We start from the raw sequence: 17,211 nt of genomic DNA, 5'->3' as shown, positions 1-17,211 counted from the left end.
CCAGTTTAGTCCAGGTTTAGTCCAGTTTAATCCAGTTTAATCCAGTTTAGTCCAGTTTAAGTCCAGGTTTAGTCCAGTTTAGTCCAGGTTAAGTCCAGGTTTAGTCCAGTTTAGTCCCGGTTTAGTCCCAGTTTAGTCCAGTTTAGTCCAGGTTTAGTCCCAGTTTAGTCCAGTTTTAGTCCCAGTTGTCTTCTTGTGGCTGTAAACTCAATGCTCTCCTGGTGTTTGTTTGTTTGTTTGTTCTTGACGCACACGCTGCGTCTCAAGGAGCCTTTATCAGCACAGACCAGACCGCCTTAGGCCCCGCCCACCCACACGACAAGCCCCACCCACCTGCACCTGACTTTGACACTTGGTAAATGTTTGACCAAATGTTTCTAATTATTCACCTTTATGTTTGTCTGTGTTCATGTTCTTATTTGTACTTTATTTCTTTAGAATCTTCAGTTCACTCAGTGTCCACTAGAGGTCAGTGTGGATTTAAACATGAAACCTGTTTAAAGGCGCTTGGAATCCAGTCCAAACAAATTCAGCTTCATTCAGGTTCATAAATTAAACTGACAGGAATGAAGATTTTCACAAAACACAAGAAATGTGTTTCAGGTGATTAAAACATCAAAAAGAGAAAAGAGAAATGAAGTAAGAAAAAAAGAGGAATAAAAGTTTAAAAGAAGAAAAGAAAAATGAAAAGTTAAAAAAGACACAAAACGCCGGACTACCAAAGCCCCCCCCCCCCGAATTCCACACCGCTACATGCACAGGTCACTTCCACTGAAAACACTGAACTACAAGGAGCTACCATGGACAGAGACCAGTCCCACACCGGGACCAGGTCTGTTCACCAGTCCTGGACCGGCAATCTGTTCACCAGAGCCAGGAGAAGAGACCACAGCCCGGCCCCGGGTGCACGGACCTCCGGTCTGGGACCGGGTGCACGGACCTCCGGTCTGGGACCGGGTGCAGACGGCGATCCCAGCTCTCAGTGGTTCATACAGTGGTCAGTCTAAGGCAGAGTTGGCGTCAGTCTTCTAATTCTTCTCTTTCAGTCGTCTGTTTCTCATTCTTCTCTTTCAGTCGTCTGTTTCTCATTCTTCTTCTCTTTCAGTCATCTGTTTCTCATTCTTCTCTTTCAGTCGTTTGTTTCTCATTCTTCTCCTCCAGATCCTTGTTTCTTTTCTCTCTTTGTCGTCGTTGGAATAATCCCTTTAGTCCTTCTGGGTTTCTTCAGCTCACACATTTGTGCTCATAAATGTTCAGCTGCAGCTCAGCGGAACTGCCAACCTGGATGAACTAAGGTACTGACTCTGTGATTGGCAGACAGGTGATGGGCGGAGCCTCAGACCAAACACACAGTGACATCATAACCATCATTTGGGGGCTGACACTGAGCTTTAAATGTGAATCTTCTGTGTGGAATACTACTGTGACTGAGATCAGGACTGAAATGAACAGGATTCCTTCATGTCTGGGACAGTTTTAGAATGACTGAGAACAGAATTCACACAGTGCACCTTTAATGTCTGACCCACAGACTGCACCTTTAATGTCTGACCCACAGACTGCACGTTTAAGACAGTGCGTCCTGTCAGTACTAACAGCTGTTTGAGTTCAGTCCAGATGACACTCACACCTGTTCTGTACCTGCATCCATCTGAACACCAGAGGGGACTGGACTGGTGTTAGCGCTGTCACCAGCAGGGGGAGGAGTCTAACACCCTTTGTCTGATGACATCAGTGGGCGGGATCATCTGCTGTTTGATGATGTCAGTGGGCGGGGTAATCTGCTGCAGTCAATCATAACAGAATGTTTTAATAATTCATAGATATAACATGAAAATGATATGAAAAATGAAAAAACAATTTCAATGATGTAAAAATGTTTAAAAGTTAATGAGTAAATGAAGACAATGTAAAAAAAACAACCATAATTTAAAAGCAGAAATGAGCTGTTCCCAGACCATAAATATAGAGGAGACCTAAACGGAAAAACCACTTTCACTGTGATGAAAATGAAAGATTAAATATAAACAATACGACAAAGTGCAAATGATGAAAAAATGTATAAAACATAAAAGTTGCAACAAGGTGAAACATATATAAAATAAGAAAAAAGATGAAATGATGCAAATATGTAAGAGACGTAAACCTGAGTGAAGTCAAGACGTTTACTTTAGTGCAGAACATGGGTTCATTTCACAGGTGGACTGACCCTCCAGAGATGGGCTCCAAACCCCCGGCCCGTAGTCCTGGTCTCCCCGGCCTGTGGTCCTGCCATCTGAGTCCTCCTGCTGAATGTCCTCCTCACGTCTTTCCTCCTGCTCCTCCACTGTCCTTCATCCACATGAACAATGGGTCAAACCCAACAGAACCCACACTGTTCCTGTCAGAGTCTGTAGATCTGTGACAGTATTTAAATATATATATATATATATATTAGAGATGTCCAATATTGGCTTTTTTGACAAAAACCGATATGCCGATATTGTCCAACGCTTAATTTCCGATTCCGATATCTACCGATACCGCTGCCGATATATGTGGGATATTAAACTAATTTTAGGTAACATCACATATCTCCTGTCATGGAATGAACACATCATGCCTAATTTTATTGTGATGCCCCATTGGATGCATTCTCAAATGCAACAAGGCTTTTAAATGTAAACTCTGTCTGTGCACAGAACACATACTTCAGCTGAACTCTTTCCCTCCAGAACATTTTCCAGTGAGTTGGTAGCCAGCGCCAGCCTTTTTGGTCATTTTCACTAATCTTTGGAGGCTGACTGAAAATGTTGTGTTAGGAGTATGTGAACACTGAATACATCAAAAGAAAGAACAGAACTTCAACTTTTAAACACAAGAAACGATTTTCTTCTGTCTTCATTCGTTCGTGAGATATGAACATTTGAATATTGGTAATTTTCAGGAAAAAAATGAATTTTGAGCAAAAAACTGAGAAAACTGCATTTTTTTCCAAAGATATTGATTTTCAAGATAAAATTGATTTCCTATTTACATTTTTGACTTGTTATGGAAAAAATATTACTCTACTAATTCGTCTATAATAATGAAGGATAAGTTCAAACGTTCAGTGTCAAAGAAATCCCTTTATTTGGAGCTCCATAGAAACAGATCCCCCTCAGACAAAGACTGAGACGGTCTGACCCCAAAAATACAAATCACCCTGTAGTCTTCTGTCTGCCATGAGAAAATTATGATGTGTGGAAAGTGTTCTGGTTAGTGTCAGGAACTGAGACATCAGACCCCTGTGAGAAATGTTGGTTTGGCCTTCTACTGTGGACACAACACAAAAGAGGTCCAAACTGCTCTAGAATACACAGTGACATGAATATATATCTGAAATAGAGTTAGAAGCCTATATGATATATGAAATATATATGAATATATATGGATATAAGTAATATTTCCATTACAGACTCTCTCATTTACCAACAGTAACACTGTATTCCAAATCACAAAATAAAATAATAACAACAATAATAATAACAAACAGCTCTAAGATATCCCATCATTCCACAAAATGTCAGGGGAATCTACACCAAACTTTAGACCAAACATCTTCTAAAGCACCAGGTTCCTTCTAAACTTATCACATTTACATATATCAGTTATAAGTCTAACACATAGTAGTTTAGTTTTTTTATATAAACACTTCAATATTCCTCATTTTCAAGAAAAAAAAAAGAAACAAATGCACTAAATACTGTAGATTTCTGGCCTTTCCTTGGCTGCACCAGGTCCTCCTGTTGGACCAGGTCCTCCTGTTGGACCAGGTCCTCCTGTTGGACCAGCTGCTGTGTTTGATCTGGAAATAATTATATGGACATCTAGTTATTTATCTGTGTATGAATATATGTATGTATTTCTTTCCTACTCCAGCCAAATCCCACAGTGTCTTACCTGTGTCCTGCTGACATTCTACAGCTGAATCTGTTCTGTGTCCTCAGTCTGAATCTGAACTCACTCTAACACATGAACACTAGCTGTCCTTTGTCTGTCCCATGTCTGTGTGTCTGTCTTCTCCTTGAATGTCCTCTAGAAATCTCTTTTCTCTTCCTCCTGTCTGTCAGTGTCTCCGTGTCCTTCCTCTTCGTCATCTTCGTGTCGGACCTGAGCCGCTCCGTGTTTCCCGTGTTCTGTCTCCCTCACCTTCTGTTTGTCCGTTCCTGTCTCTAAATGGTTCTTCTGTTGTCAGACTGTCTCCATAATCATCTTTAAGGCTTTTGAAACTGTGTGCGGTTCCTGCACAGTCTGCATTTCCTCCTTCAGTGACTGACGCTGGATGCGTTGCCATGGGATACGGAGACTCCAGTGCGAAAACATTAAACCCGGTCCGTTATTTTTCCGAAAAAGCTGCTTGTTTGTTTTTGGACTAAGGAAAGTAATTCACACGATCTGCAACAGCTTCAACTACAGTAGAACAGTGAAAACACGGAGTGATGGAAAATCTCGTCATTGGCGAAGAAAGAGTTAAGTTGTGGAAAAAAGGCCATATTTATTTCTTTTCTCTCCCTCCCTCCATGAGTCTGTTACAGTGTGCAAACTCTACTGTACACTTTTGAAAACGGCACATTTCTTTCAGCTACAAACAATGCTTCATTTACACGTCGGTAAATGCCGGTGAGATCAAGACATTTTATCGGTTTTAATGATAGGCAAAAAAACCGATACCGATATTCATCGATATTACATTTTTATGCCAATATCGGGCCGATAATATTGGTGGGCCGATATTATCGGACATCCCTAATATATACATATATATATATATATATCTATAGATATACAGATAGATAAACCTCCACAACACCGTCACTGACTGGACTTTATTATTCACCATAAAATGAGAATCAAACAAAGGGAGTTTCTGTCCTTGGACAATTAGAATGGATTTGACCTCATACACATGTACTAATCTGGGGTTAAGTCCAGACTTATTTTATCCTGGTTTAAATCCAGACTTATTTTATCCTGGTTTAAATCCAGACTTGTCTTATCCTGGTTTAAATCCAGACTTGTCTTATCCTGGTTTAAATCCAGACTTATCTTAACCTGCTAAAATGTTAAGCTAACGTTAGCATGGACTGGAGCAGCCTCAGTGGAACTCTGATCAGTAACTGAACTGATAAAGACGACAGTTTGGATCAATAAACCAACAAAACACTGAAACCAGGAGCTCAAAGACTCCATGTTGAACAGGATCGGCTGAGTCGGACCCACCTGGACCAGGACAGTCCCACTGCAGGTTCCGTCCATATTAACTGGACCAGCTCCAGTTGGTACAGCTGGTTTTGGCTCCGCCCTGGTTCAGATGGTACGGTCCAGAACAGGGGGGTCTGCCGTGGTCTCCACTAAACTGTTCCTGCACTAACAGTGGAACTGGACTGGACTATTTTATTTATTTTTCAGTACATCATTAAAATTACCAGACCCCCCCCTCAAAAAAAAAAAAAAAAAGAAAGAAAGAAAGAAAAAGAAAGATTTTGTCTCTTCAGGGGGTTCTGGGTCTTCACCCCGCCCCGCAGTTCAAACTATGGATGGTTTGTTCATAAACTGGATTCACCTGAACGGATGAATCTGAGTGTTTTTATTTATTTCGGTCTTTCTCGTTTTCCCGCCGTTTCTTTGGTCTCCTACCTGTAGTCTGTGCGTCATCGCCTACATTTCCCGTGATGCCTCTGTTTCGAGCAGCGGGTAGATCCACGTGCACATGGATTTAAAGACACCAGGCGAAGGGCGGGGCGGAAAAGTGTGTCACTGGGGCACGAGGCTTCTCCCTGCGGTCACATGGTCCCGTTTCATGCCGCGTGCGCGAGAGAGAGAGAGAGAGAGAGAGAGAGAGAGAGAGAGAGAGAGAGAGAGGGAGGGCGCGTGCAGCAGATGACAGGCTCCTCGTGCGCCGTCGGTCCGTTAGTAGACAGTCGGTAAAGTCCGCGTGCGGGTCTGGGATGAGGAGCGGCGGGAAACGGAGCGGGTTTACGGAGTAACGGACCCGCGCGTGACCGGACCGGGACTGAGTGAAGACAGCAGGCACCATGGAAACAAACAACAACAACAACAACAACAACAACAACAGCGGAGGAGGTCCAGGTAAAGTGACTGATGTGACCTGGGTCCGGTATGGGGGTTCAGGTGGATCCGGATCAGAGCTTTAAACTCAGGTTTGATTGGGTGAAAAATAAATAAATAAATAAATAAATAAATAAATAAATAAATAAATAAATAAATACTGAACCGGTTAAAGATCAACTGAAAACATAATGTTATTTTAGTTTAATGAAGAAAAACAACAACAACAACAACAAACAGAAAATACTGAATGAAATACCTTCAGTGTAAAATCAGCTCATTTAGACCCAGCCCTTTAAAAACGGATCAAACTGATTAATGTCAGAACTGATCGATTATTGGACAGATGTAAATGGTCCCAGTCAAACCGGACTGGGGTCCAGAACCTTCAGTCCGGATCGAACGGGTCAAATTGGATGTAGATCAGAGTCCTGGTTCTGACTGCTGTTCGGGTCCAGACCCCCCCCCCCCCCAGTGTGTGTACTTTCATACGGTTTGATCGATAATCGCTTATTGATTTGCGTCACGTGCTGACACTGACAGCCGTTCACCTGTGGGCGGGGTTTACATCAAACTACGTCCTGTCACGACAGGACAGGCGGGGCCCGGTACGAAACGACCGGTCCGTGATCCCGGGTTCGGGGATGTGGGTCGTGATGACGGTGTCAGGTGGATGTGCCGGGGCTGTGTGTGCGCGCGCTCCCGCCGCCGCCCGTTCACATGGAGCCGCGGACGGGGCCATGTGCGCTTTGTTTTCACCGACTCCGTGCGCTCTGATTGGCCCGCGCTCACACTGAGCTCATTACGCAATCCTCCTCCTCCTCAGAGGCCCCGCCCCCTCCGGAAGAAGCAGAGTCAAAGCACTGATCAATGACACACGTCACCTGTCGGTAATCAGTAATCAATAATCAGTGATCAGTAATCATCAGCGTCAGATTCAGCGGCTGAAGAACCAAACAATGAAAACATCAAGAACAACCATGAGAACAGTAGAACCCAACAGAGGAACCCAGTAGAACCCATATCCCATACCAATGAGATTATGAGATAATTATGTCGTTAATTCAGAAAAACAGAGTCAATTATATTTTCATGTGTGAATGTGATACACTTCCGTACGTGGACTCAGCTGATTGTCCTCTGGATGTCCTCTGGATGTCCTCTGGATGTCCTCTGGGACTCGGCTGAGGACGGACCCGTGGCGGTGGGACGGGCAACAGCTGCTGTCGGACCGGAGGGTGGGGGGGCAGCAGGAGGTTGGTCGTGCGTCTGTCCGTCTTCTGTCTCATTATCTGTTTAAACGAATAACTTCGGTAAATGAACCTGAGTCCCAGTCTGGAACACTCAGACCCGGTCACACATGAACCTGGATCCTGTTTGGATGAACCATAGAATGAACACATGTACCACCCCCCCCCCCCCCCCCCACCCCTGTTAGACCAGTGTCTCCTGGAACCTGCTCCATGTTCCTCAGACTGCGCTGAACGTTCTGACAACAGGACATGTTAATGTTCCATCCTGGAGGACCACCTGTCCAGGTACCACAGTAAAACCAGTCCTGTTTGGGGTGGTCTAAGCCTGTTACACCGGTCCTGTTTGGGGTGGTCTAAGCCTGTTACACCGGTCCTGTTTGGGGGTGGTCTAAACCTGTTACACCGGTCCTGTTTGGGGGTGGTCTAAGCCTGTTACACCGGTCCTGTTTGGGGGTGGTCTAAGCCTGTTACACCGGTCCTGTTTGGGGTGGTCTAAACCTGTTACACCGGTCCTGTTTGGGGGTGGTCTAAGCCTGTTACACCGGTCCTGTTTGGGGGTGGTCTAAGCCTGTTACACCGGTCCTGTTTGGGGGTGGTCTAAGCCTGTTACACCGGTCCTGTTTGGGGTGGTCTAAACCTGTTACACCGGTCCTGTTTGGGGTGGTCTAAACCTGTTACACCGGTCCTGTTTGGGGGTGGTCTAAGCCTGTTACACCGGTCCTGTTTGGGGGTGGTCTAAGCCTGTTACACCGGTCCTGTTTGGGGGGTGGTCTAAGCCTGTTACACCGGTCCTGTTTGGGGTGGTCTAAACCTGTTACACCGGTCCTGTTTGGGGTGGTCTAAACCTGTTACACCGGTCCTGTTTGGGGGTGGTCTAAGCCTGTTACACCGGTCCTGTTTGGGGGTGGTCTAAACCTGTTACACGGGTCCTGTTTGGGGTGGTCTAAACCTGTTACACGGGTCCTGTTTGGGGGTGGTCTAAACCTGTTACACGGGTCCTGTTTGGGGTGGTCTAAACCTGTTACACGGGTCCTGTTTGGGGGTGGTCTAAACCTGTTACACCGGTCCTGTTTGGGGGTGGTCTAAACCTGTTACACGGGTCCTGTTTGGGGGTGGTCTAAACCTGTTACACCGGTCCTGTTTGGGGGTGGTCTAAACCTGTTACACCGGTCCTGTTTGGGGGTGGTCTAAACCTGTTACACGGGTCCTGTTTGGGGGTGGTCTAAACCTGTTACACCGGTCCTGTTTGGGGGTGGTCTAAGCCTGTTACACCGGTCCTGTTTGGGGGTGGTCTAAGCCTGTTACACCGGTCCTGTTTGGGGGTGGTCTAAGCCTGTTACACCGGTCCTGTTTGGGGTGGTCTAAACCTGTTACACCGGTCCTGTTTGGGGTGGTCTAAACCTGTTACACCGGTCCTGTTTGGGGGTGGTCTAAGCCTGTTACACCGGTCCTGTTTGGGGGTGGTCTAAACCTGTTACACGGGTCCTGTTTGGGGTGGTCTAAACCTGTTACACGGGTCCTGTTTGGGGGTGGTCTAAACCTGTTACACGGGTCCTGTTTGGGGTGGTCTAAACCTGTTACACGGGTCCTGTTTGGGGGTGGTCTAAACCTGTTACACCGGTCCTGTTTGGGGGTGGTCTAAACCTGTTACACCGGTCCTGTTTGGGGGTGGTCTAAACCTGTTACACCGGTCCTGTTTGGGGGTGGTCTAAACCTGTTACACCGGTCCTGTTTGGGGGTGGTCTAAACCTGTTACACGGGTCCTGTTTGGGGGTGGTCTAAACCTGTTACACCGGTCCTGTTTGGGGGTGGTCTAAACCTGTTACACCGGTCCTGTTTGGGGGTGGTCTAAACCTGTTACACGGGTCCTGTTTGGGGTGGTCTAAACCTGTTACACCGGTCCTGTTTGGGGGTGGTTTCTTCCAGTTTGCTAATTTTAATTTTTGAATATTTGAATTAAAATTGTGAAAACTGTGCTGATGCTGATTGGCTGGTTCTGCCCAGCAACAGCAGGTAATTGGTCACATTATTCAAACTGACTGTATTAGTACTTTTACTTGTTGGCAATGTATTCAGTGTGTACTTGTACTAGTACCCTGTGTATTCAGTGTGTATCTGTACTAGTACCCTGTGTATTCAGTGTGGGTTTGTACTAGTACTCTGTGTATTCAGTGTGTATTTGTACTAGTACTCTGTGTATTCAGTATGTATCTGTGCTAGTACCCTGTGTATTCAGTGTGTATTTGTACTAGTACCCTGTGTATTCAGTGTGTATCTGTACTAGTACTCTGTGTATTCAGTATGTATCTGTGCTAGTACCCTGTGTATTCAGTGTGTGTTTGTACTAGTACTCTGTGTATTCAGTGTGTATTTGTACTAGTACCCTGTGTATTCAGTGTGTATTCATACTAGTACCCTGTACATTCAGTGTGTATCTGTACTAGTACCATGTGTATTCAGTGTGCATTTGTACTAGTACCCTGTGTGTATTCAGTGTGTATTTGTACTAGTACCATGTGTATTCAGTGTGCATTTGTACTAGTACCCTTTGTGTATTCAGTGTGTATTTGTACTAGTACCATGTGTATTCAGTGTGTATTCATACTAGTACCCTGTATATTCAGTGTGTATCTATACTAGTACCATGTGTATTCAGTGTGCATTTGTACTAGTACTCTGTGTGTATTCAGTGTGTATTTGTACTAGTACTCTGTGTATTCAATGTGTATCTGTACTAGTACCCTGTGTGTATTCAGTGTGTATTTGTACTAGTACCATGTGTATTCAGTGTGCATTTGTACTAGTACCCTGTGTGTATTCAGTGTGTATCTGTACTAGTACCCTGCACATTCAGTATGTATCTGTACTAGTACTCTGTGTGTATTCAGTGTGTATTTGTACTAGTACTCTGTGTACTCAATGTGTATCTGTACTAGTACCCTGTGTGTATCCAGTGTGTATTTGTACTAGTACCATGTGTATTCAGTGTGCATTTGTACTAGTACCCTGTGTGTATTCAGTGTGTATCTGTACTAGTACCCTGTGTGTATTCAGTGTGTGTTTGTACTAGTACCCTGTGTGTATTCAGTGTGTACTTGTACTTGGACCTGGTCACATGTCTGTCCTCTGTGGGTACCATGGACAGCTCCAATGGGTCTGTTTGTATGAATGGGTGAAATGTGAGAACGTGGGCGGAGGGAGGAGACAAACACACTGTGTGGGCGGAGCCGACGGCAGCCAGTCTCGTTGAAGAGCCTGATGTTTGGAGGAGGCACGTGGCCCCGGGGTGTGAGAGGAGGAGGAGAGAGAGAGAGGAGGAGGAGAGAGAGAGAGAGAGAGCAGGAGGAGGAGAGAGAGAGAGAGAGAGAGAGGAGGAGGAGAGAGAGAGAGAGAGAGAGAGAGAGAGAGAGAGAGCAGAGGAGGGGAGAGAGAGAGAGAGCAGGAGGAGGAGAGAGAGAGGAGGAGAGAGGAGAGAGAGAGAGGAGGGAGAGAGAGAGAGAGGAGGAGGAAGGAGAGAGAGGAGCAGGAGGAGGACGAGGAGGAGAGAGAGGAGAGAGGAGAGCAGGAGGAGGAGAGAGAGAGAGAGAGAGAGAGATGAGGAGAGAGGAGAGAGAGAGAGGAGGAGGAGAGAGAGAGGTGGAGGAGAGAGAGAGAGCAGGAGGAGAGAGAGAGAGCAGGAGGAGGAGAGAGAGAGCAGGAGGAGAGAGAGGGAGCAGGAGGAGAGAGAGGAGGAGAGAGAGAGCAGGAAGAGGAGAGAGGAGGAGGTGGTTGAAGGTTTGAACTCATTTAGTTTCTTGTTACAGCATCTGAAAGGGTCTGAACCAAGACCTGACCTTTGACCCCACATGTCCTGAGGTTTGAAGATGGGACCATCACGTCCTCTGTCTGGAATGTTTGGACATTTGAGGACGGACCTCTGATGGTCCATTAAGTACAGCAGTGTCTACTCTTAGAGGTCCAGGTCCAGGTGGATCCGGACCTGTCCTCAGCTGTGGACTCTGGACCGGTCCACTGTCCCTTGGGTTAGGACATGATGATCTGAACTCCTCCCCCCCATCTCTCCTGCAGGAGGTGTGATCTCCTACGTGGGTTCCTGTGGAGGTTCTCCAACCCGGACCAGTCCGGTCTCCATGTACAGCGACAACTCCGACTCCCAGCCCTGCTTCCCGTCCTCGTCCTCCTCCACCCAGTCCTTCCTCTGCTCCGGTTCAGGTTCTGCCGGTGAAGACGGCTCCTCTTCATCCTCCTCATCCTCAGCAGGAGGTTCACCTCGAGGTCGGGACGACAGCGGCTCCTTGAGGGCGTCACCCAGCAACTCTGTGTCCAGTCTGACCAGTAAGGACCTGCCGGTAGAACCATTAAGTCTGAGGTCCTTTGGGTCTGAGGTCCATTGGGTCCGTTGAGTCTGAGGTCCTTTGGGTCCGTTGGATCTGAGGTCCTTTGGGTCTGAGGTCCTTTGGGTCTGAGGTCCGTTGGGTCCGTTGAGTCTGAGGTCCTTTGGGTCCGTTGGATCTGTTGGGTCTGTTGGGTCCTTTGGGTCTGTTGGGTCCTTTGGGTCCGTTGACTGGTGCTGGTTATGTGTTGCAGAGCTCAGTGGGATGGTGCTGCTGTGTAAAGTCTGTGGAGATGTGGCGTCTGGTTTCCATTACGGAGTCCACGCATGTGAAGGATGTAAGGTGAGACCATCATACACCCTGGTCCTAGTTCAGAGGCAGGTCCAAGTCTGCTTTGGACCTGGTTCAGAGGCAGGTCCAGGTCTGCTTTGGTCCTGGTTCAGAAGCAGGTCCAGGTCTGCTTTGGTCCTGGTTCAGAAGCAGGTCCAGGTCTGCTTTGGTCCTGGTTCAGAGGCAGGTCCAGGTCTGCTTTGGTCCTGGTTCAGAGGCAGGTCCAGGTCTTGAACAGAACCTGAGCAGATGTGAGCTCTGAACTACCACGGTAACCACAGTAACCACAGCAACAGAGACGTCACACTTTTACTGTCACTCATAATGTTACAAGTTTACCCACAACTCAGTGCAAGAGGTCAACGTAGCAACACGACCTTCCAGATCTACTGAAAACTCCGTCAGTGTTCGTGTGGTTTTGGATTCATCCGACTTCAACCTTCAAAATGAGATTCATGGAATTTTTCTGCAGAAAAAAGTCAATTCCAAAACTGATCTGAGTGCATTTATGACCAGGTCGAATTAGACCTACGAAACTCAACAAATGAAAACCACATCCACCTGGACCAAGGTTATTATCGTTAACGAAGACTAACAAAATGACGACAACTAGAATTGTAAAAACATTTTCGTTAACTGAAATAAATAAAAACTATAATTAAAAGAAAAAAACATAACTAACTGAAACTGTATTGTGTGTTTATAAAACTAAAACAAATAAAAAGTCTGGATCAAATTCCCTTCGTTTTCATCTTTGTCAGTGTCAGATTGATGTTAAATGGATTTCTTTGTCTCTCTTTTTGCTCCGTCACTTGTGTTCACTTGTGGTTTCCAGTTGTCTTCTGGTCCCCACTCTACCTGGAAACATGGAGACTAAAGCAGCAGAGTCCTGTCTGGGATTGATTTGAATAGGAGCACAGAGAAGAAGAGAAAAGAGACCACTGAACTACAACTGAACTACAACTAAACTAAACTAAACTACACTACAACTAAACTACAGCTAAACTACAACTAAGCATTTAGAAAAAATGAAAACTAATAAAAACTATCAAACCTGCTGTAAAAATGAATTAAAACTAACTGAATTAGAGAAAAAAAACAAGTCAAAACTAAATAAAACTAAACTATACTGAAAAATCCAAAACTATTGGAACCTTGACCTGGACCTGTGCGGTCTTTGAACTGGGTTTGTTCAGGTGCAGATGGTTCGACCAAAGCTAACGGACTCTGACCTTCTGCAGGGCTTCTTCCGTCGGAGCATCCAACAGAACATCCAGTACAAGAAGTGTGCCAAGAACCAGAGCTGCACCGTCCTGAGGACCAACAGGAACCGATGCCAACAGTGTCGCTTCAAGAAGTGTCTGTCTGTGGGCATGAGCCGAGACGGTTAGTACCCCCCAGACCCCTGTAGACCTGGTTCAGGTCCTGGGTGTGTTTGTGAAGGATTAGTGTGGCGTCATGCCACGTTTCCACTACATGGAACTGGCTCGACTCAGCTCAACTCTGGTACCAGGTCCTATTCCAGACTGGTTCCACTCTGGTACCAGGTCCTATTCCAGACCCTTTCCACTCTGGTACCAGGTCCTATTCCAGACCCTTTCCACTCTGGTACCAGGTCCTATTCCAGACCGGTTCCACTCTGGTACCAGGTCCTATTCCAGACCGTTTCCATTCTGGTACCAGGGCCTATTCCAGACCCTTTCCACTCTGGTACCAGGTCCTATCCAGACCCTTTCCACTCTGGTACCAGGTCCTATTCCAGACCCTTTCCACTCTGGTACCAGGTCCTATTCCAGACTGGTTCCACTCTGGTACCAGGTCCTATTCCAGACCCTTTCCATTCCAGATCCTCCCCTCTTTCCAGTCCCTGGTCGTCATAGCGATGCGGTGCGTTCCTTCTGTGTGCTCTGCTCACAGTTGCTGATAAACTCACTGGTTGCCTGTTGTCTGGTCAAACTCCTGCTGAATGTTTGCGTCTGAACCTCCTGGACAAACCATGGTGTAGTTTTACAGACTGTCATCATGTGGATTCACCTACTGACAGATTTACTGGAAAAGGGCGGGGCACACACACCACTGACCAATCAGAGGTCTGCAGTGTTTACACAGTGTCACCTTTAGGATCTGGTCCCCAGTCCTGGAACCTTAGCAGAGGAGAGACCAAAAAACTAGTACCAGGTACCAGTCCAAAAAACTAGCACCAGGTACCAGAGTCCAAAAAACTAGGACCAGGTACCAGATTCCAGGTTGAGTCGAGTCGAGCCAGTACCACGTAGTGGAAATGCGGCATTAGAGTCCAGGTTCCAGACCTGTGTTGAAGGTCTTTTCATAGTCTCCTGTTGGTCTGTACATGGTTGACAGTTCCAGTTTGTCAGTTGTCACTCTTGGTTTTCGTCATCCTGACTCCTCCCCCTCCTCCTCTTGTCATCCTGACTCCTCCCCCTCCTCCTCTTGTCATCCTGACTCCTCTCCCTCCTCCTCTTGGCGTCCTCAGCGGTTCGTTTCGGTCGGATCCCGAAGCGTGAGAAGCAGAAGATGTTGGCTGAGATGCAGAACGCCGTGAACAACATGGTGGACGAGCGCCTGCAGAGCGACTTCCAGATGACCAGCCTGGGACCGCCGGCGTCTTCGCCCTGTCCGGGGGTCGCCGTCGCCCCCCGCCCTCAGCCTCCTGCTTTGCCTCTCGCCCCCTCCTCCCCCTCCCCCACTGCTCCTGCTTCCTCCTCCCCTCCTCTGGCCACGCCCCCCTCCTGTCCAAGCCCCACCCTGTTCTCCTCTCCGCCCCCGAGCCCTGGCGTCGATTCCACCATCAGCGCCGTCGCTCGTGCTCACCGCGAGACTTTCTTGTACGCTCACGACAAGCTGTCCAGTAACCACACCCACCGCTACACGGAGGCGGAGCAGCACAGCCAACCCAACGGTTACCACGGCAACGCTCTCAACACCATCTTTAACCACAACCACCACCACCGGTTTCGACCTCAAAACAACATGGACACGGTGCATTACCATCACCACAGCAACGGGAGGCGGAGCTTATGTAACAGAGCCAATCATCTGATCCAGGGACAGAACTGTCCAATGAGGAAACGCCCAGACGTTGTACTGGTGAGAACCAATCAGCAGTCAGTTTGTTCCAGATCTGAAATGTTCACAGGTTTAGAGTTTGAGTGGTTTGAGTTCGTTTGATGGTTGAAGAACTGTTTTACCCACAATGCCCTGGGCCCAAAGCAGCTGTCTAAGAACCCTTTTACCCACAATGCACTGGGCCCAAAGCAGCTGTCTAAAAACCCTTTACCCACAATGCACTGGGCCCAAAGCAGCTGTCTAAGAACCCTTTTACCCACAATGCACTGGGCCCAAAGCAGCTGTCTAAAAACAGTTTGACCCACAATGCATGGAACCATGACCCTGGTATCAGGGACAGACTGGACCATGGAACTGACTGTTTAAGTCCAAGATTTCTGAGGTTTTAGGTTTTATGACAGGATTGATTTTACAGAGGCCCAAAAAAACTGAATGTACAAAACTACTGTTTATTAGAACTAGAAAATACACCCATCTGTTAACCTAGTCATCTGTTAAACTAACACTACTTCATGTTCGTAGTCTTTCGTAGGTCTTTTTTTTTGTTTTTGAACACTCCTTCCTTTTTCAGTCGCACATTTTTTTAATCCTGGTTCAGTTTTAGTCTTCGTCTTCCTCTCCTGTGGTTGGCTGATGGGTTTACTGACCACACCCCTCTCTCCAGGCCTGTCCAATGAACCTGCAGCCTCACGCCGACCCGTCCAAGACGCCTCAGCAGATCTGGGAGGACTTCTCGCTGTCGTTTACTCCCGCTGTTAAGGAGGTGGTGGAGTTCGCCAAACACATCCCAGGGTTTGCTGCTCTGTCCCACAACGACCAGGTCACCCTGTTGAAGGCGGGGACCTTTGAGGTACTATGCCCCGCCCACCTCTCCCAGGGCCAATCAGAACCCTGTTTGCCAGTCCGCTTCTCAGCTGACCTTTGACCTTCTGTCTCTGTCCATGAGTCTGACTCCTGTTTTCTGTAGAGACATCCAGTGGCTTCTGTAGGAACTGCAGCTTCATGTTGTGTTTTTGGTTTTAGGTCCTGATGGTCCGGTTTTCCTTCATGTCGTGTTTTTGGTTTTAGGCCCTGATGGTCCGGTTTTCCTTCATGTCGTGTTTTTGGTTTTAGGTCCTGATGATCCGGTTTTCCTTCATGTTGTGTTTTTGGTTTTAGGTCCTGATGGTCCGGTTTTCCTCCATGTTCAACATGCAGAAGCAGACGGTCACCTTCATGTCAGGGACCTCCTTCAGTCTGGACCAGCTCCACTCCATGGGCATGTCCCACCTGCTGGGGGCCATGTTCGACTTCAGCCACAAACTGGGAGCTCTGGAGCTCAACACCGAGGAGCTGGGGCTGTTCACCGCCGTGGTGCTGGTCTCTGCAGGTCTGGACCCACTGGGGTCAGGGGGTGGGGGTCCAGGGGATCTGCCTGAGGCTCACCTTCTTTTTCTTCTTCCCTCAGATCGTTCTGGTATCGAGAATGTGGCGTTGGTGGAGCAGCTCCAGGAGAGCCTGATTCGAGCTCTGCGTTCGCTCATGAACAAGTCGACAGTTGCCCCCGGCAACCGCATGGACCACATGGACCGTGTGGACAATGTGGACTCACCACGATTCACCAAACTGCTGCTGAAGCTGCCGGACCTTCGGACGCTCAACAACATGCACTCAGAGAAGCTGCTGTCGTTCCGGATCGATGCCTGAGAACCAGAACAGACTGAATGTCTGGTTAAAGGACCAGGACCAGAACCAGAACAGACTGAAGGTCCGGTTAAAGGACCAGAACCAGAACAGACTGAAGGTCCAGTTAAAGGAGCAGAACCACATGATCAAGACATACAGCTCAGTATGAAGACTGGAAACACGGAAACTGAGCACAACCTGGTACTGAAACACTGGATGCGGTTCCATCAAACCGGGTCATGTCCAAAGACCCTGAAAGTGTTCTGGAGTTTTAAGTGTTTGTTGTGGAAGGTTAGGGTTAGAGGGTTAGGGGGTGAGGGTTGAGCGGATCCAGCAGATCCTCCAGATCCTCCAGATCCACCTGGTCCACTACTGCAGACTCAGGTCAGTGGTCTCTGTTGGACTGGAGGCTGGACATGAACCAGTGGATGATGTGGTCTTATTTTCAGAAC

General features: G+C 47.3%; 1 protein-coding gene across 1 annotated transcript; it reads left to right on the top strand.

The window, feature by feature from the left end:
• Window positions 1-5,951: 5,951 nt before the first annotated feature.
• Window positions 5,952-16,804, top strand: nr1d1 (nuclear receptor subfamily 1, group d, member 1). The gene is made up of 8 exons (XM_030140588.1): window positions 5,952-6,111; window positions 11,412-11,678; window positions 11,931-12,019; window positions 13,249-13,393; window positions 14,502-15,115; window positions 15,759-15,944; window positions 16,253-16,463; window positions 16,542-16,804. Exons 1-8 carry the CDS (start codon window positions 6,057-6,059, stop codon window positions 16,778-16,780), a joined length of 1,806 nt encoding a protein of 601 aa, XP_029996448.1. The 5' UTR covers window positions 5,952-6,056; the 3' UTR covers window positions 16,781-16,804.
• Window positions 16,805-17,211: the final 407 nt, after the last annotated feature.

Source organism: Sphaeramia orbicularis, chromosome 8 (assembly GCF_902148855.1).
Source record: "Sphaeramia orbicularis chromosome 8, fSphaOr1.1, whole genome shotgun sequence".
NCBI classification, from domain to species: Eukaryota; Metazoa; Chordata; class Actinopteri; order Kurtiformes; family Apogonidae; genus Sphaeramia; species Sphaeramia orbicularis.
The sequence above is the reverse complement of the archived record's forward strand: the minus strand, read 5'-3'. Positions and strand labels throughout refer to the sequence as shown.